A 27,619-nucleotide genomic window follows, 5' to 3' on the forward strand; every position below is an offset into this window, starting at 1 on the left:
CGGCGCTGCCCTGAAGGCGCAGCCTGTGTCACTGCGGCTGGGCGTGAGTTTGCATAGTGCCGCTTCCCCCAGTGCTGGGCAAGGTGGGGACTGCCGAGTTCAAGTACTAGGCCTGGACATCAGCCAGGTAACTTGGCCTTGCCCAGAGGGCAGAGTGAAGAGGGGAGGAGGGGATCAAACAGAGTTGCTCAGGGACTGCAGTGCTGGCCCGTCCCCTCCTCTTGCCACTTCGATTCCGTCTCCCAGGAGCACGGGCAGCGAAACCGGAAGCGATCCCCGCCCAGGGACGGTGGCTCCCTAGAGATTGTAGCTGCTGGGAAGCAGCTGCCGGTTTCCTTTCGGTAGCGGTGTGTGGTGAGGTCGCAGGACCTGCCAGCGGGCGAGGGGCTTGGCCCTGGTGCGTCGCAGCCGTTGGTGGCGCTGCTCTGTTCCGTCTGCTGCGTGAGCCGGCGTCAGCGGCTGCAAGGGGAAGGGCCGGCACTGAGGATGGTCACCAACAGCGTGTGAGCACAGGATACAGCGCTAGGGCGAGGGTCCAAGGCGGGCCAGCGTGTCTGGGACAGTGGAAGTTAGTGGGCATCCAGAGCATGTGAATAGCTCAAACCTCAGGGCGGGCCCAGGAGCTTTAGCCTTCCCCTACTTGTTTTTACTGCTCAGGAACAAAACCGGTACTGGGAGCAGAACAGAACCGCCCCCACCACCATGACCACCACCTTGGTGCACTGCTGCCCCACTGGCCTGGTCGTTCTCTGGGATGTGAATGGCCATGGAGTGAAGCGCTGCCCGGCTCGCTGGGTTGCCATTGGGAGGCAGTTTCTGAGGCTCGCAGATTTTGGGTCTGATCACACAGGAAGAGCCGGGTTTGAAAACGTGCTACAGAAATGAAATCTGGGCCCTTCCCAGGCGTGTTGTGTGGCAGGCCCTGCCGAATAGCCTTCTGGAAAACCCCTCCTCTGCTGCAAGGAGACAGGAGGGCGTTCCTCTCCGCAAGCGATGCAAGCTCGCTCAATGGCAGAGTGCTGGGAGGCTGAGGCCCGGCCCCTCTAGCTAGTCCAGCACCTATGGCACTCGTTGCCAGCTTGGCCAGGGGCAGGTATGATTCAGCAGTGCTGCCACCCTAGGCAAAGCAGTCCCGGGTACTGGCATGTCCCTCCCCCCAACCGCTGGTAGCTCTAGGTTGCCTCCCAGGCCGGGTGCTCGGAAGGAAACTTGGCTCTCTTACATTGTGGCAGTTTCTCTACAGGGGTGCTGCTTTGACCTGCCCCCTGCCGTATATAATGTGCCCTGTGGGGAAGGCAGTTTGGGCATTGTTGGGCTGTATCTATTTCCCTACTCCATGCAGGGTTCAGTGTCAGACGGGGCAGGGCCAATGAACAGGCTCTCGGCTCTCCAGTCTCTGACTGTCCAACTTTTCCTCCCAGGTGATGAGTTCCACCAACGGAGAACTGAACACGGACGACCCGACCGCGGGACATTCGAATGCCCCGATCACAGCACCCGCTGAGGTGGAGGTAGCGGATGATACAAAGTAAGGACCCGGCTGCGCCTGCCGTTTGCTTTTTGGGGTGGGGGGGTGGGGGGTTGGCAGCTGCTGCACTGGCCACACTGGATGGGTTGTTGGGGTTTATTTGCTGCTGTGTTTGGCTGCAGCAGTTGTATCCTTCTCCCCTGTGTAGAGGATCGAGGGGACTGAGTTGTAATGAATCGACAGGGGATTCTGTACCGAGGCGGCTGGACGCGGACACACCCTGCCGTTCTCTCTAGCTTGCAGCCTGCTCTGCCTAATGTCGCCACGTGGTGTCTCCCAAGAGCCAGGATTTGTCTATTTTAAATCTGCCGGGGATGCTGGGCTGAGGTTCCTGGCCAGAGACAGACCCTGGGGTTCATTCTAGTTCCCAGGAACACAGGCTGCGTGGCCACGCAGGCTCTCCCCTAAACCCCGGCCTGGGCGCTGCAGCCATGGGCGGGATCATGGGCTCTCACGCTGACCAGCATTGCATCTTCATCTGCCTGAGCACGCGTCTGTTTCCGAAGGGTCGCGATCTCACTCGTGCCCCCCTAACTCCTGTGAAAAACACTGTCCCCACCCCCAGCGTCCAGTGACTTGAGGTCTGGGCTTTTCAGTGACCAGGGAACGAGAGAGAGATGGGACCCAAACCCACTTCTCGCTGGTCTTTAGAAGTGTGAGGCTTGCCAGATGAGTTCAGACTCATGGTCCATCTCGTCCAATATCCCCTCTCTGATAGTGGCCAGCACCAGCTGCTTTGGAGGCAAGGTGTCAGAACCTCCCAGCAGCAGATGTGGGAGAATCTGCCCCCACACAGGCCACCTCCTGGTCGCTAATAGAGATCAGCTTAAGCCCCCCCCCCCCCCCCCAAAAAAAAAAAACTAAACTAAAAACCAAAAAACCATGTTATCATGAACTGCCACGATTCCAGATATTCTCATTCCCCCTTGCAATGTCCAATCCCTTCTGGAATCGGGAGGAACCTGCTGTTGGCCTTAGAGAGGACAAGTGCAGTCTAGGGGCGTGACAGTCTGCCTGTCTCTGCAGATGCTGCTGTTTCTTCAAGAGGAGGAAGAGAAAAACCATCCAGCGCCACAAGTGATCTGCCAGGGACAGCACGGATCAGTTTGTGCAGTATCGCCTCTAACTCTGGCTATGGATGGGTCTAGATTCCTGATCAGATCTGCAAGGCCTTCCCTCCCTCTGATTTTGATGGGGGTGGGGGAAGAGCCGTCATGACTTCACCGCCTGGCACCACGTGTGGATGGGGAGGGGGGGAGGGAAGTTCCCAAACTGCTTTACTTTTCCTCCACCACCACCACATCCACCCAATGGTCGTTTACTCAAACCAAGTCAGACTTTGCCGACGTTCCCACACCCATCTATCGTGCAGTCCACGGAGAGCATTAAGCTATTTAAAAAAGGAAACCAACCAACCAAACCCACAACGTGAATTTCTTTTGATTCTATTAACTAGTTTGAAAACGGGGATCAACTCTACAGACTCGAAAAACATTGCTGGCATAGAAGAAGCCGAAGACAATTTCAAGAGCGGTGGGCTATGGAGAATTTTTATTTTCCCTGTCGCTTCTTTGTCTTTGAAGTTAATTTAAGTCTCGGTGCAGAGTGCTGAGTTGTCAGTCTTTGACCTTCCTCTTTTTAGTGTTACGAAATTCTGCTTTTCTTTTAAAGATTGTGTTTTCCCTGTAAGCTCCCCTTCCGCCATTTGGTTAAAACTCTTTCCTTGTGGTGGCGATTGATCGCTGTGTTAGCCGAGTCTCTGGTACGGTGATGCGTGGAGGAGGGACTCGTTTACACTTTCGTTTTACGATGCACTTTTGCTAGCAATACAAGCGATGTTTGGTCTTGAAATTAACAGTTTAGTAATTAACAGGGGAAAGCAGGTGGGGGGGAGCCAAATTTAGGGTCTCAGGAATGGTTGGGAGCTTATCAGAACCCTGAAGCCACGCCCTCAGCCATTTGAAATGGGCAACCTACCTTGGGGGCACCTGGCCAAGACCAAAGGGAAACTTGATGTTGAAGAGCAAGGTAGAAAAAGGATGTCTTAATGGTCCCTGCAATGAGCCTTGGGGTGGGGATTGCTTCCTGGCGCACAGGACAGCTTAGGATGTTTTTATTAAGCACAGGGGATAGCTGAGTCCTGCTTATACTCCTGGCATGAGAGTTCAGTGTCCTCGTTTTATGTGAAGTTGCTTAACTGGACTTTTTTTTAAAAAAGACTTTCCTGTTGTCCAAGCCCCCAACCCAGTGAATCTCCCCACAACTGACATTCTGATCAGCAGGGACCTCCCGGGAGGACCAAGAGCCTCCTAAATGAACCAAAACCAAGCCAGTGCAGTAAGGAAGCAGTGTGCATGTTCCCTGGGGGAAGAAGGGGAGGATGAGAGGCCAGTTGGAGAGGAATGGTTAAAACTCCCTGGGGTTCCATGTCCCACTCAAAAGGGGCAGCGTGGAGTGAATCAGATTTGTAGCTTGCTGGGAAATAGTAACCCCCACTAGGATAGACCCAGCTAGGCCATTCTGTTTGTCCACTGACTCTCCTTTCTGGAACGGCTGGAGCGAACCTTATGAAGGTTGAAACCCTCCCTGCCTGCTTGCCAGTCCAGTCATGGAGCTGGAGCCCTAGGCTGGCCCACTCAGCTCATCCAACAATCAGAGGCCCATGTGCTTACTCCTTAGCTGATCACATGTGGCAGTTCCTAGTTGTGGGGTTTTTTTTAAACACACACACACACACACACAAACCTTTAAACAGCCACAAGGGGCACAACAGCCAACCTTAATTCAGTGTGAAACGACTGAGAATGTGTGTTTGGTTGTGCGTATTTACCACGGCAACAAAATTTGACTTTGGGGTTGTTTTTTTACAGGGCAGGGGGGTGGGGAAGTAGCATGTGGGGTTTTTTTTTATTTTCTGTGTAATTATGACACTTGTAATGTTTGAGCTGTAGGAGCTGGAAGCTGCTCTGAGGTTGTGCAGGAGGAGGATCAAAGCCTTTGTCTGAAATAAACACTGCCATCCTTTGCAGGCGCAAAGGGGGAGCGTGTGGGAAGTCCTCAAACGCCACTTGTGCTAGGTACATCCTGCTTTACTCTTCTGCAGAGGCCCTCGGAATGGGGTCCTGGGCTGATTCGCCAGCGAGCCATATGGGCTACTCTATCCTGTTGCTGCAGCACGTGAGTGGCTGGGGGTAGGAATATATGGCTGTAGGGGAGGGGACTAGGGCCCACAGGCAGGGGGAGCCTGGCACATTTCTCTCCCATTCCTGCTGGAGTACAGCGGCTTTGTCTCTCTTCCAGCCAAATTCCTTTCATTTAAATCAGTCCTGAATGCCTAAAAACAGGCTTAAGCTAGTTCAAGTGGCTTCCTCCTTCCCCAGCATCCACCCTAAGCTGGAAGGTCGGTGCCCCTTTAAAGATCCTAGGGACTGTGAATCAGACGCAGCCTCGTATTCTTGTCTGCAGTTTTACTTCAACAGCAGTGCCTCTGTCGTGCTCAAGAGAACCAAGGTGGTGGGGAGGGACAGCTGCACCGGGAGCTACACAAGGAGTGCACAGCCAGCTGCTAGAGAGCGCTTGGTTCTTGACAACTCAATGAATTCCACCAAATCAGGACCTTTGTATGGTATTTAGTTATGTGCAATGTTTGACCTTGTTTCCCAAACAATGCAAATGAAACCGCCTTAAATCTTCACTGGAACTGTTCTTCCAGTCCCCGAAGGTGTAAAATAAAGTATGTATGTGAGTGGGTGCATGTGCGTACTTGGACTGCCATTTGCCATCTGTCTTTTCAGACAAACCTCCTGCAGGCTTACGAGGAAATAAAAGGGAAAGAGGCCAGGGCCTTTGCCCAACTCTGTCTTCTGACTCTCTTCCTGCCCCAGGGAATGGTCAGGCCCTAGGGCTGGCTGAGCTGGAGGGAGCAGTGGGACGCTGTACTCACATGGTCTATGGTCTGTATTGGTGTAGCTCCAAAGCAGAAGGGCGGTGGTCCAGTGCAAGTTTAGTTATGGCTTTAAATAAAAGCGTCCAGACCTGGTATTTACATTTCTCTGCTGCGTCCTGGAAGCCACAGAATTTAGGGGCTTTTTAAAAAAAATAAAGAAAGAAAAAAATCCAACCCCCCCAGTTTCCATCAGGATTTATTTTGGGGTGATGCTGTGAGAAGGCGAGGGCCTGTGGCAGGAGTAATTCCTTCATTTCCAGTTAGACAGTTGTGTAACTGCCTTAAACATAAACAGGCACCAGCATTGATGGGCAGGTGGGGCATTTGCTGCACCTTTGTGGGACCCATCCTGGGATCAGGGATACACAGCCTAGGCTCAGGCCTGCAAGGGGTTCTTTTGTGTCACATGCTGCTGGTGGCAGCACTTATTAAAACACTGCTTTAATTATTACCCAATTAAGTTATCCATGTGCACTGTTAAATTTATTTGCTGTGAGAATATATAAACTAAATATTTCCCCTCATACTGTTTAACTGTGAATATATAGAATTTACTGTAGTAAATGAAGCCCTTCACTCAGTGCAGGAGCTCTTTTGGGTAATTTTGGCTCTTGAACCACTGAGGTCTGAGTAGCCTGGTCTAAATAGATGTGGCAGGGACATCTGCAGTCAGCCTCAAACCAGCTCTGACTGAGTGATTGCGAGGGCATTAAGGTTGATCAGTGACAGCCCAGGCTGGTGCTGGGGTTTGACTGGTCTTGCCCAGCTGTGGATGCTGGAGGAATGAATCAAGGAGGTCTAAGCTGACTACTGCTCTGAATAGGCTTATGAGCCTTTGTCAGCTGCCTCCCAGGCCTGGAGGGAAGAGATGGCTGCACAGGGCTGGGCACACGCACCTGGGGCATGCAATTCCCTTAAACAAAACCTGCTCACTACAGGATTGGTGTGTCCAGAAGAGAGACACTTACAGCTGCCTTTTGTTTATTCAGCTAGGCCTGCCCAACACTGGCTTCTCTTCTCCCCCCCCCCCTTGGGGGGGCCCCGTTTCCTCCCCTCTGGGTTCATGGCAGAGCCAGTAGTAAAACCTAGCTTTAGTCAAATAGTTTGAAGTCTGCCTTTGAGAGAGGAATTGAAGACCGTTTAGCTGCTGCTTCATCATTACATTCTTGGGTTTAAATAAAAGAGACGAGGGGGAGGTGGAAAGGAAAACTTAAGGCAACTCACTTTCTCTCTCTTGTATATACCGACATATTTCTCAGACCACCACCTCCCTGCATTAACTTCTTTCACTGAACACTTTTCAAGACAGAATGTCAAGGGGAACAAAGGAAAATATACTTGTACATTGCTTCAAGGGTTGAACTTTTACAGTAATTTACACAGCAATTTAGAGCACCCAGGGAAAATAAATTAAGGACCCTGCCAGCATCAGCTATCTCAGTTCTCTTTCCACACTGGTTGAAGACAGACTCCTGGAAGTTGCCAGGTTCTGTTTTGCTAGCTGCTCTCTTCCACTCATGAAACTTTGTATTAAAGACAATCTCAATGTCTTTATTGATTTCCTATTTACAAAAATCACAAAGCTGGCAAAAAGCAAAGAGCGTGAACACTGAATGAGCATTTGATACATTCATTAATATAGCACTAGAGTCTAGACGTTGCCAGCTCTGTTTGAGGTGACATGATACAATAGAAACTTCTTATACTTTGGAGACAGGCATGTTCCACAATGAATCTACAAAAGACAAAATCGCCTCAAACCGCATAAAGCCCTAAGAACAAAAATTGCTCAGATGTTATTCAGAGTTTAATTTTTCTTTTTAAAACATTTTTCAGCAGGATAGTCTAAAGCAACCTACCTGCCTTGTGGCTTGAAAGCAAGACTGCAAGGAGGGAGTATTAAAAACATAAGCCTTAAAAGGAAAAAGCCACCAGGTAGGTCTACACCTCAACCACATCTTGAGGCTAAATGCCTTACGTGTCCTGCTATTTTCATGGACCAGTGTGCAGATTTACTTCTTCCAGGGTCCAATCATTTCTGCTATTACCACTTTATACAGAAATGCTCAGGGAGTGCTATATCCACAGCAAAGAGGTTACACCGAAAGTAATAAAATGGGCAAAGAAGCCCCGAACCCTGATGGACGTATTCCCACAACCTTTGACAAGAAGAGGGGAAAAACGGGAGCGCAAAAGCAGGCAGGTCAGCTATGTACATTCCAACAGAAGGCAGTTTCCCTCTTGGAGGAAGGAGCATCTCCATTCTGTTAATCCATTTCAGAATATGTTTGCATTGCACAGAATCAGGTTCAATAACTTGAGTAGTGGACCCACCATTTTCAGTACTGGCCGTATTTTAAAAACTGCCTACTCTCAAGCAGGCTCACAATATACATCTCACAATGTCTTCCTAAAGAACAGAACACACTGACAACAGTATCTAACACCTACACGGATTATTTCTGGGTGACATTAATTCCTGATCTTTATTTTTGCTGTCTGGCTGGTGGAAAGTTACCCAGCCAGCCAGCCACAGAACCTAGACCCGGTTACTCTGGCATGCCCGGGGGAGGTGGTGGTGTCAGAATGGGATACTATTTCCCAACTGGCAACAGGCACCAAATCATCCATTGCAGTAGAGGATGACCAGCATGTAATGCTTTGCTCAGGGACTGCTATCACAAATGCAACAAGGGAGCCCTGTCATAAGACCATGTCTGGAGCAGTGGAGAGAGAGAGAGAGAGACACACACACAAAGACTTTTTAATGAACCTCAACTTATCAGAGACAACACAATCATGCACTAATTAATTCCACACCAACACCTCTGAATGGTTTGGCCACCCAATCTTACGAAGGCAGCCTTTATTTCAAATACCCTCCTCGGCAGGCTGCTGGGAAGTAAAAATCCCTTTAGTCTTCGCTAGTCAGGGCAAGGGTGGGACCATTCAGGCAGTTACAAAACAAAGTCACACAGCTACTTCCCATCAAAGCAGCATCATGCTCAGCTGAAATCACATCTGTTTATGGCGAGAGGCAACCAGTTTTGAACAGAGATAAGGGGAGAGGAGGAGGCTCTTTTGCCATCAAAGCACCCCCATCGATGTCTGGTGTTAAAGCTTTTGTTTAAGTCAACCAGGAGTCTCCAGTAAGAGCGTCATGCTGAGACAGTCTGTCCAAACACCCACTGAACAGGCTCTAGCTGTGAGGGGACAGACAAATGTGCATGGACAAGCAGAAACTCTTCAGTCGTTTTCTATTCTGTTTCATAAATCCCACTCCATCTGCTGATGGTTAAAGAAATGACACTTGAACACCAAACCCCCTTCCTCTTTGGCAGCAGAGCTCTGACCCAGTATGAACAGTTAGTGAAGCAAAGAAAACAAGACAGTAGAAGAGCCATGCTGCAACTTGCCTGAAGACCGCAGCCATATACTTTACACTGGAGCCAAGCGAGGCACATTGTCAGGTAGAAGCAGCCACGGACAACTGCTACCTCGAAGTGGAAGGGATTCAGTTAGCGTGGCAGCTACCAGTATGGATTCCCTGCTGCTAAACGCTGCACAGGGGATATTTAACATCCCCCATTTGTTTAAACAGCATACAGACAAAACTGCAAAAGCACCCCCAGGCCAAAGCAGGGGAGCCTGCATGTAGGTAGCAAAGGTGCTCTGCTAAGTGCTGATCTACTGGGCCTCTCCACCTACGTACAGGGTCATCTAGCCCCAGGGCGTTTCCGTTGGGTTGTACTAACTGTCCAACTTAAAGGATTGTCTCAAATTAGCAAAAATGCCCATGTAAAACTCTGGTTGATCTCTGTAGAAGTTCTCTCCTGGAGCTGGGAGGCCGTTCTGAGGTCTCCCACAATACGTAGTGCTGAAATAGGAAAACCTCCATTAACACCCGTTTCCTTAATTTTCTGAAAAGAGCAAAGGTATGTACAGCCTGGCAGTATGGCAGGTACGTTTTAGTGAAACCTCTCTCAGAGAAACCTCCCCATTTTGGCAGCACAGCTGAATCGACCTGGCAAACCCTCTCATCCCAATCCCAAGTAGGGCAGAGGAAGAAAAAGTCAATATGATCCTCAATATGAATTTTCTTTTTGCAGGATTGTCACCTAGTGGAGAATTTAACCACAATCAGAGCCACTTGTTTCCATGCTTCCAACTGATGTAAAAGCATCTACATTCATGACAATAAAAAACCCATGAAATCAGAGAGGGTTATCAGTAAAATGAAGAGTTACTAGCCACAGGCAACCTATAAATGACACCGATAAACCAGTTAGTCTGTACATGGGGGTGGCAGCAGCAGCAGCTTCACTAGCACAAGGCAAAACATGAGCTTTACAATTATTTTACTGAGACCTTTGGCTAGCGTGGCTCCCACTGGCATGGCTGAATTCAGCCAGAGATTTTGTTTGGAAGGGCGTGGGAGAGAGGGAGAAGGGGAGACAAAAGTTCCTCCAACACATCTGATTCCAACAGCTGCACTATGTATAGAAGATAATCTCTGGGATCTGTCCATCCTCCACAGACGTGCCGTTGTTATTCCCAGCCGCATAACAGAACGTAAAGCATGTTTTGGCTCCTGTTGTTGGTGATTCATGGATCACTTTACGCAGTCCTTTGGTTCCGTAGTGAGAATCTGGACCCTGCATGAGTGACAGAAAATAGGGGGCAAGCCCGTTAGTAAGAGGGAATACAGCCAGGCCAGAGCGAAACCAGGCTGCTTACAGCAGCTCCGTCACGAACTCAGGGTCTGATCTTGCCGGGTGACTAGCATCCCTACAGCTCTGCGAAGTGCTCAGGGCTGAGGACGCTCGGCAACTCACCGCTACTAAATCTCAAATATTTTAAGACACCAACAGCAAGCAGCTATTTTCTGCAGTCCAAGGTTTTGATGCTGACTTGCTTCGGAGATGGTTTTCCTTTTCCAAGGGGAAGGCTCAAAAAAAGCCAAGCACAGACCTCCACCGCTAATTCACACACTCACTGGGCAGCTACTCATTTTATTCATTACTTCTTTGCACCCAACCCCCCCCGTCATAGAATCAGAGAATCTCAGGGTTGGAAGGGACCCCAGGAGGTATCTAGTCCAACCCCCTGCTCAAAGCAGGACCGATCCCCAACTAAATCACCCCAGCCAGGGCTTTGTCAAGCCTGACCTTAAAAATTTCTAAGGAAGGAGATTCCACCACCTCCCTAGGTAACGCATTCCAGTGCTTCACCACCCTCCTAGTGAAAAAGTTTTTCCTAATATCCAACCTAAACCTCCCCCACTGCAACTTGAGACCATTACTCCTTGTTCTGTCATCTGCTACCCTTGAGAACAGTCTAGATCCATCCTCTTTGGAACCCCCTTTCAGGTAGTTGAAAGCAGCTATCAAATCCCCCCTCATTCTTCTCTTCTGCAGACTAAACAATCCCAGCTCCCTCAGCCTCTCCTCATAAGTCTTGTGTTCCAGTCCCCTAATCACTTTTGTTGCCCTCCACTGGACGCTCTCCAATTTATCCACATCCTTCTTGTAGTGTGGGGCCCAAAACTGGACACAGTACTCCAGATGAGGCCTCACCAATGTCGAATAGAGGGGAACGATCACGTCCCTCGATCTGCTGGCAATGCCCCTACTTACACAGCCCAAAATGCCATTGGCCTTCTTGGCAACAAGGGCACACTGTTGACTCATATCCAGCTTCTCATCCACTGTAACCCCCAAGTCCTTTTCTGCAAACTGCTGCTGAGCCATTTGGTCCCTAGTCTGTAGCGGTGCATGGGATTCTTCCGTCCTAAGTGCAGGACACTGTACTTGTCCTTGTTGAACCTGATCAGATTTCTTTTGGCCCAATCCTCTAATTTGTCTAGGTCCCTCTGTAACCTATCTACCTCTCCTCCCAGTTTAGTGTCATCTGCAAACTTGCTGAGAGTGGAATCCACACCATCCTCCAGATCATTTATGAAGATATTGAACAAAATCGGCCTGAGGACTGACCCCTGGGGCACTCCCTTGATACCAGCTGCCAACTAGACATGGAGCCATTGATCACTACCCGTTGAGCCCGACAATCTAGCCAACTTTCTATCCACCTTATAGTCCATTCATCTAGCCCATACTTCTTTAACTTGCTGGCAACAATACTGTGGGAGACCGTGTCAAAAGCTTTGCTAAAGTCAAGGAACAACACATCCACCTCTTTCCCTTCATCCACAGAGCCAGTTATCTCATCATAGAAGGCAATTAGATTAGTCAGACCTGACTTGCCCTTGGTGAATCCATGCTGACTGTTCCTGATCACTTTCCTCTCCTCTAAGTGCTTCACAATTGATTCCTTGAGGACCTGCTCCATGATTTTTCCAGGGACTGAGGTGAGGCTGACTGGCCTGTAGTTCTCAGGATCCTCCTCCTTCCCTTTTTTAAGATGGGCACTACATTAGCCTTTTTCCAGTCATCTGGGACCTCCCCCGATCGCCATGAGTTTTCAAAGATAATGGCCAATGGCTCTGCAATCACATCCGTCAACTCCTTTAGCGCTCTCAGATGCAGCGCATCCGGCCCCATGGACTTGTGCTCGTCCAGCTTTTCTCTCCCTGCCTTCCATCAACTCCACTATCCGTCCTGTACCCCATATTCAACCTTTCTTATATCTTCCATTCCCTCCCCCTACTCTCTCTCGCTATTGTGAAGTCTTGTCACTTCTTCGGGTACAGCAGTGCTTCGCAAGCTATCTGATGTGGGGGACTGGCAACTTTTGGTGTTTTTCCCAGTGTGCGCGCAGACTGGCAACCGATGGCTCGCGGACCGGCACCGGTCCATGGACCACCACTTTGAGTAGCACTACTGTACATCCCCTCTGCCATAGGCTTCCAGTTGAAAAGAACTCAGAATTAGGTAGTCTTGTAAAAAGTTCCAAGCGCTGTATGACAAATGCTCACAACCCTGGTATTCTCATCTGAAAGAGACCTCCAAGAGCCATGTTGCCCATTAACAGTATTCAAACACTAGTCAATGTCCACACTATTAAATCATTTCATGCAATACCGGATTTTCCATCACCCATCCAACTACTGACCCATTATGACCACGCTTAATTGGTCTCATCTGAAGCACATGGCTAGATTTACATTTCTATGTTCCCACAGGGAATTGGGGCACTGTTAGGACCAGAGTCAAGTTTTTGAGGCTTTCCCATGTGTTCTGTCAGTATGTACGCATACACAAAAATACTCACATGCAAAGAGGATTCTCAGGTTGAAAACTAGCTGCACCTAAGTATTCCTAGCACTGAGACAAAGACCTTGCATACAACTGTATTCCAGTAACACCATGAAGCCCCACCCAAGATCAGGGGCCCACTATGCTAAGGGCTGTGCAGACACACATGAAAAGCCACCTGCCTTGAAGAGTTTACAAACTAAATAGAAAGACTAAAGGTGAAAGTAGCTACAGGAAGATTTTGAACAAGCCTTTCATAAGATCTAAGGTAGAATGAAGGCCCCTTTCCCATTTCAAAAACTGCTTTTACGTTTGAACTCTAGTGTATACAGGGCCATTGTTGCATCGTTTAACCCATATAACGATGTTATCGGTTCTTGACAGTATGTACGGATATTGCTTCCTTAGTGTAGAATGCGCATAACTATAAATAAATTCACAAAACCAAGACTATCTACACTGGCCAGAAAAACACAATTTCAGCAATAATGCAGCCAGCACAGTTAGCTTGCCTAGCAAACATTTACTAAACAAAACTAACTCTGAATGTTAACCCCTGACGTGCCACTTGCTTACTGGTAAGGAGCTAACAATAAGTGCGAAATTTCAAAGAACAGGAAGAGACCCTGGAGGTCTAAAAACAGGATCAACGTTACTTCCCACGAGACCAGCAAACCCATTAATTCTCCCTCCCATACACATACTGCACCTAGAGCCCCATTACAGTACCTTTAGTGTCGCACAGGCTGTATAGCTGACGTTAGGTAAAATCTCAACAGGCTCTTTAAACATGACCCGGAAAGTGCTGGAGGATCCATCACAGCTGAACCCAGTGTCATTTTGACCCAGTACTGTATTGCTGTCTGTGTGGATGATCTGGAAGATGAATAAGAAAAGTAAACTTATTTAAAAAAAAAAAGATGGGATGGGCATTTAATTTAGTTATTTCCTCTCTGAGTTGCACATTAGGCCCATTAGCGGAGATCTTCATTATCGAAACGCTTCTCTGGACTGGTGAAGAGAGATAAGGTAGCTTTACACAGGCTTCTTTGGTACAGATTTGTTAGCTGCGTTAAGTCTGCCGACTCCACCAGTCAGACCTTTTAGAAAAATACAATGACACTGAAATGCAAACGCATCAACACAAGTCAGTACAGGGAAACGACAGGGAACAAGATTCTGAAGAGGAGCCCTCCCAATGCCTTCCATACTCAGATTTAAGGGGCCTTTTGTTAGAGTCAAGTTAGAGTGAACTCGTAGACAGCGACAAACAGTACTTGACGAGATTGAATATGCCTTGCAAAGAACTGTTTAATCAGAACAAAACGGGGGTCATTGGGACTAGGTGATTTAGTGACATATGAGACTCCACAGTGCTAGGTAGCCTGCACTGGTTTCCAGTTATTTCTGGGTCCAATTTAAATACAGATATGGATCTACACAGTCGCACAGGTTTGGATCCCAGCAATCTTTGATACCTTCTCTCCCCTTACACTGCAACTTGATAGTTGATTTCAGCTGGGATATTCTTGCTTAGGTCTCTAGTCTGGAGCTGGGGGGAGACGGGGGACTGAGGACAGTGTTCTCAGTAAGAGACCCTTCAATGCAAATGCTTTCTTCGCTGGTCAGATGGAGCTTATGTACTTCCTGCCCTTTTGGCAATGGAACTGGAGATACGTTTTTGTACAATTGCTCTTTTGATTGCTATGGTTTGATTTGAAGCTGAGCTACCCACCCCCAGAGGATAAGCAGTGTTCAACTTTCCTGAGGCAGGTATTAATGTGCCATTCCAACTCACTTCTTCCAAATGGATCCTAGAGCACTTTGCAAAGTGATTGCACTGAAAGAACAGACTAGGTGATGAGCCAACTGTCTACTGGTACTGTTCTGGAACAATGCCAGGATTGATTGTGGTAAAACCACAGATAACGCTGCTCAGTCCAACAAGTGCCCATCTGTGCATTGCCACCACATCACCCCACCCTCTCATTGTTTTGGTTTATACCACATTTTAAGGGAATCTTTCATAGAATATCAGTGTTGGAAGGGACCTCAGAAGGTCATCTAGTCCAAGCCCCTGCTCAAAGCAGGACCAATCCCCAACTAAATCATCCCAGCCAGGGTTGTCAAGCCTGACCTTAAAAACCTCAAAGGAAGGAGATTCCACCACCTCCCTAGGTAACCCATTCCAGTGCTTCGCCACCCTCCTAGTGAAAAAGTTTTTCCTAATATCCAACCTAAACCTCCCCCACTGCAACTTGAGACCATTGCTCCTTGTTCTGTCATCTGCCACCACTGAGAACAGCCGAGCTCCATCTTCTTTGGAACCACCTTTCAGATAGTTGAAAGCAGCTATCAAATGCCCCCTCATTCTTCTCTTCTGCAGACTAACAATCCCAGTTCCCTCAGCCTCTCCTCATAAAAGTCACGTGTTCCAGTACCCTAATTATTTTTGTTGCCCTCTGCTGGACACTTTCCAATTTTTCCACATCCTTCTTGTGGTGTGGGGCCCAAAACTGGACACAGTACTCCAGATGAGGCCTCACCAATGTCGAATGGAGGGGAAGGATCACGTCCCTCGATCTGCGGGCAATGCCTCTACTTATACAGCTCAAAATGCTGTTAGCCTTCTTGGCAACAAGGGCATACTGTTGACTCGTATCCAGCTTCTCGTCCACTGTAACCCCTAGGTCCTTTTCTGCAGAACTGCTGTCTAGCCATTCAGTCCCTATGGTTACTAACCTTCAGCAAGTGTTGGTCTCAAGAGGTGTTGCGCGTGTCCATCCCACGTGAGCGTGCCCCATGCACACTCACCATCAATTTTTCCCTCCGTGGTACCCGTTGGAGCAGCTCAAGTGCCTTCTGCTGCTGCACACCACTGTGCGCTGGCGGAAAGGGCCCAGCCACGCCTGAGCCCCCTCAGTTCCTTCCTGCTGGACAACCCCAAGGCAAAGGGGCAGGAGGGCAGCTGTGGAATTGAAACATTCAACACATCTTGAAAAACAACAGTTACAGACTGTTAGTAACCATTTCTTCTTCTTCGCATGATTGCATTCCCCTCTTGACCACTCACTGGCCATAAAGTAGGAGGAGGGATCAAGTTCATGCGCACAGACTGGAGTATAGCTTGTCGAAATTTAGCAGAGTCTCTGCAGTACCGAGTGATGGCACACTGGGGTGCAAAGGTGTAAACTGAAGACCAGGTTGCCGCCCTACAAATGGCCAGGATAGGGACTTGTGCAAGGAACACCGCAGAGGCCTCTTGCGATGCTGTGGTGCTCACCAGGGAAACGCCTGCCACGTCATAACGCACACGAAGGCAGGAAGTTATGCAAGATGAAATTCTTTGCAAGGAGACCTTGAGACTCTCCGTTCTGTCTGCTATGGCCATGAACAGCTGGGCTGACAAACGAAGCTGTTTAGACCTGTCTACATAGACTAGTCGAAGTTGATCGGCAGACCTAGAGCTTCAAAAGTTGACTGGATGAGATGTACGCTGGACAGTACCTGAGCCCGGATCAGCCTCTGACTAGCCAGTTGCCCAGGTAAGAGCAGTCCTGTACTCCTAGCCTCATCAGGAAAACAGTTATCACAGACATACATTTTGTGAAAACCCAGGGAGCTGCTGACATGCCAAAAGGAAGCACTGTGAACTGGTCACAGGACTGCTTTGTTACAAACCCAAAACACTTTGTAACCTTGATAAATTGCCACATGAAAGTAGGCATCTTTTCAATCGAGGACAGCATACCAGGATCCAGGGAGAGATAATGGAAGCCCGAGTGACCAAGCTAAACTTTCTTTTTGAGAGATCTGTTGAGCTGATGCAGGTCCAAAACTGATCTGAGACCTCCCTTTGCTTTCGGACTAGAACCACTTCCCTCTGGGGAACCTCCTCTATGACCAAAGGATAGGTTGAACCTGCTGGAGGAAGAGCTCCTTGTGAGAGTGGCTCCTGAAGAGGGATGGGGAGGGAGCAGCAGAAACAAACTGAACTGTATATTCTACTTCCATAGATCTTAATACCCAGCGGTCTGAAGTAATCCAGAACCAAGCACTGATGAAGTGGGAAAAGCGGTTTTGCAAATATAGGGAAAATGGAATCTGGCAGGACAGCCTCGAGCATCCCACCCAAATAGCTGTTTAGCACCCACTAGGCATAAGATGGAGCAGGCACTGATGCAGAGACAGACGGAGGGGGTGTTCGAGGTCTATAACCCCTGCTCTTCTTTCTCTGCAGGCCCTGCTGAGAAGCAGGAGCAGAGCAACAGTGAGTCTGTTTATAGGTGAAAGTGCTTTTTGGATGGGGCTGGTGCGTACGGCCCCAAAGACTTTAAAGAGTCCTTCAAGCCATGGAGCTTAGAGTCAGTTTTCTCTGAAAACAGCAAAGACACTTCAAAGGGCAGGTCTTGTAAAGTCTATTGGACTCTTGTGGAAGCCTGAGCACGCCAGCCTTGCCACTGCAGAAGTCACGGATCTAGCCACAAAGTCCAATGCACCCAGCACAGCCTGCAACAAAGATCTTGTTACATATTTCTTCTCATCAACAAGAACTCCTGCCTAATGTCCTCTGGAAGCATGTCTATGAACTCTGAAACAGAGTCCCACACTCAGAAGAACATAAGAAAAGCCATGCAGGGTTGGACCAATGGTCTGTCTAGCCCAGTATCCTGTCTTCCGACAGCGGCCAATGCCAGGTGCTTCAGAGGGAATGAAGAGAACAGGCAATCAAGGAATCATAGAATATCAGGGTTGGAAGGGACCTCAGGAGGTCCTCCATCCCGTCATCCAGTCCCAGCTTCTGGCAATGAGGCTAGGGACACCCAGAGCATGGGGTTGCATCCCTGTGCATCGTGGCTAATAGCCATTGATAGATCTATCTTACATGATTTTATCTAGTTCTCTTTTGAACTCAGTTATTCATTTGCCCTTCACAACATCCCCTGGCAATGAGTTCCACAGGTGGACTGTGCATTACGTGAAGAAATACTTCCTTTTGTTCATTTTAAACCTGCTGCCTATTAATTTAATTGGGTGACCCCTAGTTCTTGTGTTATTTACTCCTTTGTATATCATTTCCTTATTCACTTTTTCCACACCAGCCAAGATTTTATAGACCTATCATATTCCACCCCACCTTTCGTCACCTCTTTTCCAAGCTCAAAAGTCCCATGTCGTCTTAATCTCTTGTCATACAGAAGTAATACCCGTAATCATTTTTGTTGCCCTTCTCTGTACCTTTTCCAATTCCAACGTATCTTTTTTGAGATGTGGCAACCAGATCTGCATGCAGTATTCAAGATATGGGTGTACCATTATGATATTTTCTGTTGTATTATCGATCCCTTTCCAAATGGTTCCTAACATTGTTCAGTTTTTTGACTGCCACTGCATCCTGAGACGATGTTTTCGGAGAACTATCCACAATGACCACTCAAGAAAGAGATCTTGGAGTAACAGCTAATTTAGACCCCATCATTTTGTACTCTAAAAGTCTCTAATGTTTAGAGACACTCAAATCGTACCAGCCCAAAAGCGCTCGCTGATTGGCAGTCCTGAGCTGCAATCCCCAAGTAGCATAAACTTTTCTACTCAACAGATCTAGTTTATTCCTGTCCTTCGATTCAGAGGTTGCCCCTGTTGTTCCCTTCACTGGCTGTGGATATCACCAGAGAGGATGGCAGGGTGGGGGGATGAGAATAGAGACATTCAGACTCCTGGGACGGAACAGAATATTTATGTTTGTTGCTTTTTTGAGGCAGGGAAGAGATAAAGGGGTTCTGCCAGAGAGCCTTAGCAGGGTCCATAATCACCGTAATAGGTGAGGCCACTCATGAAGGCCCTGCTGTGGCCAAAATGTCGTCAAGGCAGTGTGAGGATTCTTTAACCTCCTCCACCACGATCTCCAGGCTTAAGGCCACCCTCTTTCGCAGCTCTTGGTTCAGTCAGTCACTGGGGGCAGGTGAAACGTCCCGAGCAGACTGCCTTATCAGGAGAGGACGAAGAAGAGGCCAGCACAGGCTCCTCCATTAGCTGTCCAGAAGGGTCTTTGTGAACTGCCTCTTGCTGCTTGTACTGGACTCAGGAACAGGCGGTGCCTGGCGAATAGACTCCCCACCTCTCTCCAATGACACAGAGCAGGAATGCCTCATATGACCTAGAAACCAGGGGGGAACCCCACGGGTTTCAAAAAGGCCACCGGACAGAGGTGGGTGCCAGGAACTCCCTGGCCACACACTTGATGGCACTCCCGTTGAAGGTTCCCTAGCAGTGCCTTGGTGGAGAGTAGTGAAACTGGCTCACACTGGGAAACAAAGGAGCAAATCTCTGATTCAGAGGAGGACTATTATCCCTCTGCTGACCAAGGGGGAGCTGCTCCCAACAGTGCCCGAGACCACTGCTGAGCCAAAGGAGCACCTCCATGAGCCAAAACTTTAGCCTAGCTTCCGTCTTTCCTCATCCAAGGCTTAAAGTCTTTGTAGATCTGGCAACAACCCTGAATATGAGCTTCCCCGAAACGCTTTCAGCAGCTTGAGTGTGGGTTGCTCACGGGCCTCAGCCTACCACGAGAGAGAGAGCTTGAAGCCCAGGGACCGAGGCATCCCTCAGTCCCACACAACGTGAAAAAACCCAACTGGGGACTGAGGAAACACCTACACTCGCTACACCATTAGGTACGTACTAATGCTATGAATCTAGAAAACTGTCTACAATTAATTAATTTACAATGAACACACAGAGCACTTGCTAAGGCAAGCTGAGCAATTCCGAGGACCATTGCAATGCAATGCAAACACTCAATATTTATATCCCATAGTATAGTTATAATATAAGTAAGATTAATACCGGCAGCATCCTACAAGTATTCCATAAAGTCTAAACATATTTTTTTTTTAACACTCATATCTGTGAGTAGGAAGGAACTGAGAGGGCTTGGGGCGGGTGGGCCCTTTATACACCACGCAGTAGCGTACAAGTTGCCACAACAGGTATTACTTGAGAGGAAAAAACTTCCTGACAACTGCATGCAAAGGTGCTTGCACATTGGGAGTGGAATGACACACGCAATCACTCAAAGGACGCCTGTGTAAACATGTGTTTCCCTAACCCCAGCATTTACCTGAATTGCCTCAATGCGGTCAGATTATACATTCTTATGAGCACTAAACTCCCAACATGGCAGCACTGAGATATCGCAGTGATGGATGCCATTTATAGCAGAACAGAAACAGGCTTATGAAAGTAGCTAATCCTCCTAGGCCCCGTGTGTCTCTTTACTCTGCTCAGCTAACCAGTATTTCTATAAAACATGAAGACGCCTTTTTATAAAAAGGAGTTAACTGTATCGTTGAAAAGTTTGGTGTATATTTCACTGAGCGCTACACTGGCGAGGTTTATATGGCAGCAAATAAAGGGCATGTTTAGTACAGTAAAGAGAGAATGTTTAATACCTGTATATTTACTTGGTAGTCTGTCGGCCCATGTATTGATCCATACAGTCCAAACCCAACTACAAATATCCTTTTGTTTACTGAGAACCTGTAAGATTTAGAGAGAGGTTAACAGGGAAGAGTCAGCACAAAAATGGCAAACTGGTCTGCTAAAGTAAGGAGGATGCATAGTGACCTTAGCTCACAATTTGTTTTCAGGTCTAAGACTTACTGAATTCTGTACTGTATTTTAAGTGTGCTTTTTCAATAAGGTCTTAGATCCTTGATAGTTAATGATTTGCACTAAAGGAAAATAGAATTTTGTATTCTGCTTCCATAGTAACAGCATAAGCAATTCATACTGCACCATTAACACTCAGATTGACCCCACACAAAACGGGATTAGGTGGCTATGTACATTGTCACATATGAGCTTTCATTAAAAAACAATGAACTCTCTAGCCCTTAGGACTGCAAAGTCAGCCTCCAAGATGTGAACCAAGTCAAAGCTGATGCAGTGGTCTGCCGGAATCTGGAGAGGTTGAAAATAAAGCCAAGAGAGATGAACTGCTCTTACTCACCTCCATGAGATTAACACTTTGAAGCCAAGTAAGAATACTTTAAATGTCAACATTAAATATTTCACACCTGATCACTGAAGCAGAATCATTAAGTTAATATACTTGTGCATAATTGCTCGGTGTATTTGCAGCGGAACAGCTAGCTGCTGTCAAGATTGCCTGGGTAGAGAATAAGAACTCCGACAACTCCCACACCACACCTTATTCAAAACTACCTTCACCCCCCCACCCCATACCCCCAAGACAGGGAGGAAAAGGAAATACATCTGCCTTCCCATTGCAAAAACACTAGATTGCTTTTCTCTCCTCCCTGGATACCAAAATTGGATACCCCATTTCCAACACCACCTCCTCACCCCCTCAGACAACAGCTGCAATGTTAACGCATGTTAGCAACGCACATCCAGGGCACATTCAAAGTTGATCTGCCAGCAGTGTAAAATATCGCATACCAAAACTACACAGCAGCCTGGCTCAACGTGCACCTCGAAGCTGACACTGTCAAACAGTTTCACTTAAAATAAGTTAGACAACTTTAACTCAAAGACAGAGAGGTGTCAAGAGGTTTCTCAATGTTAGATCTTTGCTCTAAAAGTTTCCTGTTATAATAGCCTCTCCAACACAAGGTTTTACCCTACTTTAATGATGGGGAAACTAAACCAGACAAATTAAACAACCTTCCTATAGTCACTGCAAGTCAGCAGCAAATAAGGGAATAGCCCAGCTCTCCTAGACTCCCAGTGCCTTGCTCTAATCACTAGGCCACAATGCCTGCAATCAGTAAGTGGAGCCTTTAATTGAGACAGCCTTCACTTCACTGTACCCATTAAAATGACCTTGCATGAATCTATAGAATGATTAAAGGATTAGAAAACCTGCCTTACAGCTATTGAGCGCCTTGAGTCTATCTATTTAGGTTAACAAAGAGAAGGTTAAGGAGTGACTTGATTATAGTTCATCAGTATCTACGGGGGAACAAGTATTTAATAATGGGCTCTTCAGCCTAGCAGAGAAAGGTCTAACAATCCAATGGTTGGAAGTTCAAGCTAGACAAATTCAGACTGATAATAAGATATACATTTATAACAGTAAGAAATTAACCATTGGAACAATTTATCAAGGGTTGGGATAGATTCTCCTTCAGACAATTTTTAAAGCAAGTCCGGATGTGGTTCTGAGAGAGATGCTCTCATTCTGGGGCAGTTCTCGGACCTCTGCTATGCAGGAGGTCGGACTAGATGATCACAATGGCCTCTTCTGGCCCTGGCATCTATGAATCTACAGCAAGTTAGATTACAGAAGCTAGCTTGATGTTAGTAAAAAAGCTGGTGCATGATCTTAGTGTAGCAGGGAACTGGCCCAGATTTAACAGAGCACTGGTGAATCAACATGTTGTCTAGTCACCCAAAGACAAGCCATGATTTGGCATAAGGCTACAGGTAACAATTAGACAAGGGTCTGTGATACTTACTCTGTCAAAAAGAACGACTGGGTGCATTTAAGGTGTGTCTACACTAGAAAGTAGAGCCGTTTTAAGCTACACAGGTGTAATTAAAGCAGCAAACTCTCCCCACCACCCAGCATGGGCATAGTTATTATACAAAGTATAAACGAGCTTATACACATATAGCTTATTCCATTTTGGGAAGCAAATTAAGTTATACCAGTATAGGGCACCTTAACACTAGCATATCTGCATGCATGCTAGGGCCACACGCTAACCAGCAGTCATCCTGGTAGAACATTTTAGTGTAGGCCAGGCCTAAGACCACTCAAAGCTCAACAGAACAGGAAGAGATGAGCAGCAGAACTGACCTGATCCTGTCGCTAGTCCCACTGTACCCCCAGCGGCTCTCCACCTGCTGGAAACGGTTGATGCTGCACTCCTTCCCTCTCAGGCAGCAGCGTGGTCTGTCAATGAATTCCACTCGGGGTTTTGGATTGACAGTGAAGTGGAGAAACAGGCTAACCACTTCCCGGTCAGTCAGAATTCCTGACTGGGCAGGCCCTGCAAAGGAGCAGACAGACAGCAACGCTGTCAGGACTTTAAAAAAAAAAAAAAAAAAGCAAAAATTGCTGCAAGTTTTACAATGGAAGGCAAATTTATGCTGAGAATATGAGTAGGTGATTCCTACATAATATACACCAGGAATGCCACACATGCTTAAATTCCCTCAGGAAAGGAAGCTAGCTTCACTGAGAACACAGTGTATACCAGGCCGCTTTCTACCTGCACATCAACATGTTGAGACACTACACATCAGCATCTGGTCTGGCATGTATTATAAATACACACCTCCATTCAGCCAACATGCTGTTATTTATTCAATTGGCCTGAGTTCTACCACAAACATTTAAGAATATCAAGGGCATGCAGCTAATTTCCCAACCCTACCCCTTTGAGAGATCAGTATTTACATTTTATGCGACAGTTACAAGATCTACACTCATTTAGTTTATTACCACTGCGGTGAAGACCCTAGATGGGATGATGTAATGGGGTAAGTACAGCAGGAAGAGATGTCGAAATTAAAAATATGCTGTCAATGTGAAAGGTAGCCCACTTTAACTGTTGAGATGGACATGGTTTCAGGTAATACCACCTACACCTGTGAACTCCCTGCCATTCTGGGGGATTTTGTTCCCACTTTAAAAAAAAACACCACATTTCTCTGCCTGTTGCAGTATGCATCTTTCATACAGACAAAGAAAACTGACTATAGTTAAACAGTCTACAGAAAGTACTACATAAACTATAAACCCAAACAATTCCTCTTATCTTTCTGTTACAGTCATCTTAGGTATGCCTTCTAAAGGGACACTGAACTCAATCAATTTCCAAAAAGTTTAATTGAATGGTTCCAGTTGCTGCCAAAGCACCCTTTAAATAGCATGTCCTGACTAATTCCTTGCAGAGTAGCTTTTCTGGTACTGTGTTTAAAAGAAACTTCTGTGTGTGAGTGAGAGAGAGAGAACACCCAACAATGAAGTTGATTACACACAAAGTTGCTGTCAAATGCACAAACAAAAAATCTCCACCTCTTTTCCAGTTAGTCATCCTAAGTGTTGTTTGTAACTATGACTGGTTACATTCAATGACTTGTAAATTAACTGTGCCCCTTTAAATAGTCTTGAAAGTCAGGTGTAAGACGGCACATGACTGCAAGAGACAAGGATGAAATAAAATTTAAAGAAATATGTATGGTTAGCATTTAAATGGCTTTACGGACACCTTGATCAGCAAAAAATTACTGCAAACAGATCATGTCTAAATATACCCAGTTGCCGCAATTCCTGGTTCTGGAATGTTTCAAATTACTTGCTCTAAGGGAATGGGGTGTGACTGACCCACTAGCCAGCCAAGATGCATTTTATGTTGATCTCCACTTTCTATACTAAATTATAAGCTGGTTTAGTTGAAACCAACAGCTTCCAAAATCCTCTCATATAGGCTACCAGTTCCATTTTCCCACCTCCACTGTGGTTGACACAGACGCAAGAGGCCTTGCTCTGACAATGTTAGTTTAGAGGACAAAAGTGCAGCAAATCCAAGTTATTCATCCTTATTGAAGGAGGGGCTGGACAGTATAAATTGTTAGGGTATTTTAAAGACTGAATGGACACTGGAAGAACATTTCCTATATGTAATCTCAAAACAAGACAGCAACAGTGATTTCCCTGCTATTGGAGAGGCCACAGCTCAAACAAGCACTCATAACAGACCACAGAACAGAGATCCTGGCTTTCCCTAGAGTCAAACTTCTCACCCTGGCACACCGAAAACCCATGCAAGCCTCCTACATAACTGAACTTGTCATCCATAAAAGTCTGAAGGGGAAGAAAAATCCAGCACCTTCCAGACGGAAAAGACAGAACAGGCAGAAACTGTTGCTTTTACTGATGAGAATTTTGACCCTGTCAAGAAGAAACGTGCTTTCTTTAGTCACACCAGATGCTACATCAGATCTGGAATTGATGCAATAATCCTGTACCCAACTAAGCAGTGGTTCAAACATAAAGGAACAAACTGCACATTGTGACCATGGATATCAACTTCAAGGTGGAGGAAAGCCATTAAATATGTACAGCAGACCAACAGGATTGAGCCACTCAGTGAGAATGGACCGAATCTCTGACCAACAAAAGGGTCAGCATGTCAGACAACGTCCAAGTCACTTCTGCGACAGGCAGCATGGCCGTTACTGCTGATTTTTAGTATACCCATCTCTTTAAATACACATTACACACTTTTTTGGTTATTGTGGCTGTCGTTATTACCAACTTTATTTTTCAGAGGTCAAAATTCATCATCAAGGAATGGAAGTCACCCCCTCCTTAGAACGGACCTACCAAAAAAAAAAAAAAGTTGTGTTCGTGCCCCCTTCTGCTTTTTATAATGTAGAATGGGGACTTCAGGATGTTTCTAAATGGCTCTTCTGCTTGGTTTTTTTTTTTTTTTCTTTTCTTTTTTTCTCCCGCCCAAGAAACATCAAGTTGACTTTACTCCCTGGAGGACTGGAGAACCTCTGAGATAAGAAATCATACGAGACAAGTGGGCAAGTGAGAAAGGAAGACATTTTTAGTCAGATTGTTTAAACCAAGGGAACATCTTTTTAACTTGCACTCATGACGGAGGCTTAGGGAAAGTGTTATTTGTGAAATAACTAACACCTCTCTCCCTTCAACTGAGGGCTGAGAAAGCTTCCATTCCAGGTGTCTACTCTGGAGAGTCCATTAGCAAAACAGGGATGACAACACTAGATATTCCTGACCCTTCTGTGGTTAAGGGGAAGCAGAAAAGTGATTCTTGTGTTTCTTTATGATGAAAGCCTGAATGGCTTACAATTCCTCCTCCCTTTGTAAGTCACCTTTCGGAATGGGATACACCACCATCACCACCACAGTTCAATACTAAATGTTAGTACTTTTTGCAGTCTACTCTTTCAAGGGAACAGGAAAAGTATATTCCTATTCAGATATGTTATTTCCTTTTTCATGTAGTCAGTAGTAAAAACACAGATAATATGCAGAAACAACAGGATTTAACTTTTAGAGAGCTACTGATCTTAGGTTCTCCATGGGATGTTTAAAACTAAATTACTGATAAACTGGGTGATGTACCTGTAGCTTTTGATGTCCAACAACAAATATCTAACAAGTATTTTGAGCAGTTTGGGATATTCTATGAAAGTCCTTTTTTTAAAATATACTTGATCCTCTAAGATTTGGAAGTGGAGACCAGGTCTCCCAGAAGCGCCTTTATTCAGTTACCTGCTGCAAACTCCTCAATAGTCATCAATGGGAAGCGAATAAGAGAAAGCGCTTTGCCCAGTACTTTCCGCTTGTTCTCTGGAATCACCTGAAGTTGCTGCCGCTGACATTCTGCCTCCGACCAGCGAACCACTGCATTAAACAAACGAACCTCCCGAATCCCCAAGGTATCCCGCTCCAGCACCGCAACCAGGGTGTCTGTAAGGCAGGACAGCAACAACTTTAGGCACTGACCCATATGTCCTGATTTTTAAGTGGCCAAAGTTCCCAATGCAGAATCCCAAGGCGAGGAAAGGCGTCGGAATTCAGAACTGCAGGGCTGCTCCTGAGCGCTGTATGCCCACAACCTGATGAGTAATTCCACAAGTAGGCATGCCACTGCAACAGCAAGCAGTGCCTACAGAGTGGATACATTTACTGCTGCACAGTAAAAGGAATTTCTGGTTACCTACAAGTCAAACTTGAACATAAACAGGATAAGAGCCAAAAAGTTTGTATTATCCATGCCTTAATTTGACAGTTTAGCCCATTAGCAATAGAAAATGAATATTTTGACTTTTAAGTTCCATTTATGAAACGTGCACACTACAATGTCTCTGGACATAAATATTTAACACCTGAATCTTATTTCAAGTCAAAGCACTGCCAACTCCTCCCACAGAGGGTATGTTACACCCACCCTTCGCCAGCCAACAGCAACAAAAGGGATAGGCTTTGTATTATGCCCTAGAGATCAAAGTGTCACAGCCCTATAGAGCAAAGGGATGTGAATGCCAGTGTCTAGTTCTAAGAGTTCTGCTGAGAATCCCCTGCCCCTATATGCTTATGCCCAGGGACTGTCAGTTCCAGTCCCTTGAGAAGTTGTCCCTAGACAGCTAGGGCCAAACCAAAAAGGACAAACTGCCAGGTAAAGAAACTTGTGTAATCCAAAAGTCAAGCTTGTAACAAGAGTCTGCAGAAAGGAAACAAAGCTTACCTAAATCAATGTCTGTGAACCCCTCGGCATTGATGGCATCTGATGTGTTCTTGTCTATGTTCTCTAGGCACAGGCTGGCCAGCTGGGGTTCATCAAATAGTCTTGCCTAACAACGAAGCATCCATCATTAATGCAAAGAAAAAGTTGTTCTCAGTTCCTTATTTGCAGCCAATCAAGGATATTTTATTTTAAAGCATCTTTCTCCAATTACTGGATTTGCCACTAGTTTGCAAACCAAGTGAATTCATGACACAGACAACATAGCTTAGCCTTTCACAGCTAGTTAAGGAAGAGTAATAATACACATACTGGAAGAAAACTTGGCTCCAATTTAGCTGAATACATCTTCACTCAAGAGTTACATCAAGTTAGAAAGAGACTTTGAAGAGTCCTGTTAACTAGCACTATGTTAACTAGAACTTTGCAGGCAGCAGAGACAGGGACAAGTCAGGTTTGACATGTCAGCTGATAGTGGGGTAAACCCTTAACTTTCATTAAAAAAAAAATGAATCAAACTAAATGTAAGAAAGCCCTTTGTAGAAGGGCTTCCTTTGTCTGAGAGCAAGTGTAATTGAGATTGCTACATCAGAAGAGGGGAAAGATAGTGCCTGAGTAAATTGGGCCAATCTACATTAATGAAATTTGCACTGTACAGCTACACCGATGCCATTAC

The 27,619-nt window shown here is 46.5% G+C and overlaps 2 protein-coding genes across 6 annotated transcripts in view; one reads left to right on the forward strand and one right to left on the reverse strand.

Moving 5' to 3' along the window:
• Positions 1-5,290, forward strand: part of CSNK1G2 (casein kinase 1 gamma 2) — a 128,406-nt gene extending 123,116 nt beyond the window's left edge. For all 3 annotated transcript variants that reach the window (XM_075123225.1, XM_048830627.2, XM_048830630.2), the window contains 2 exons: positions 1,422-1,528; positions 2,555-5,290. In XM_075123225.1, coding sequence (XP_074979326.1) covers positions 1,422-1,528; positions 2,555-2,609 — 162 coding nt within the window. In that variant the 3' untranslated portion in view covers positions 2,610-5,290. The remainder of the gene's footprint in view (positions 1-1,421; positions 1,529-2,554) is intronic.
• A 1,708-nt stretch (positions 5,291-6,998) lies between these two features.
• The window catches only part of BTBD2 (BTB domain containing 2), a 43,090-nt gene continuing 22,469 nt past the window's right edge, over positions 6,999-27,619 (reverse strand). For 2 of the 3 annotated variants that reach the window (XM_048830622.2, XM_048830621.2), the window contains 6 exons: positions 26,947-27,052; positions 25,971-26,168; positions 22,515-22,707; positions 20,140-20,227; positions 13,418-13,564; positions 6,999-10,129 (listed from right to left, as the gene is read on the reverse strand). In XM_048830622.2, the coding sequence (XP_048686579.2) occupies positions 9,968-10,129; positions 13,418-13,564; positions 20,140-20,227; positions 22,515-22,707; positions 25,971-26,168; positions 26,947-27,052 (894 nt within the window). In that variant the 3' untranslated portion in view covers positions 6,999-9,967. The remainder of the gene's footprint in view (positions 10,130-13,417; positions 13,565-20,139; positions 20,228-22,514; positions 22,708-25,970; positions 26,169-26,946; positions 27,053-27,619) is intronic. The other variant, XM_075123224.1, reaches the window with a different exon arrangement.

This window comes from Caretta caretta, chromosome 25 (assembly GCF_965140235.1).
Source record: "Caretta caretta isolate rCarCar2 chromosome 25, rCarCar1.hap1, whole genome shotgun sequence".
Taxonomy (NCBI): Eukaryota; Metazoa; Chordata; order Testudines; family Cheloniidae; genus Caretta; species Caretta caretta.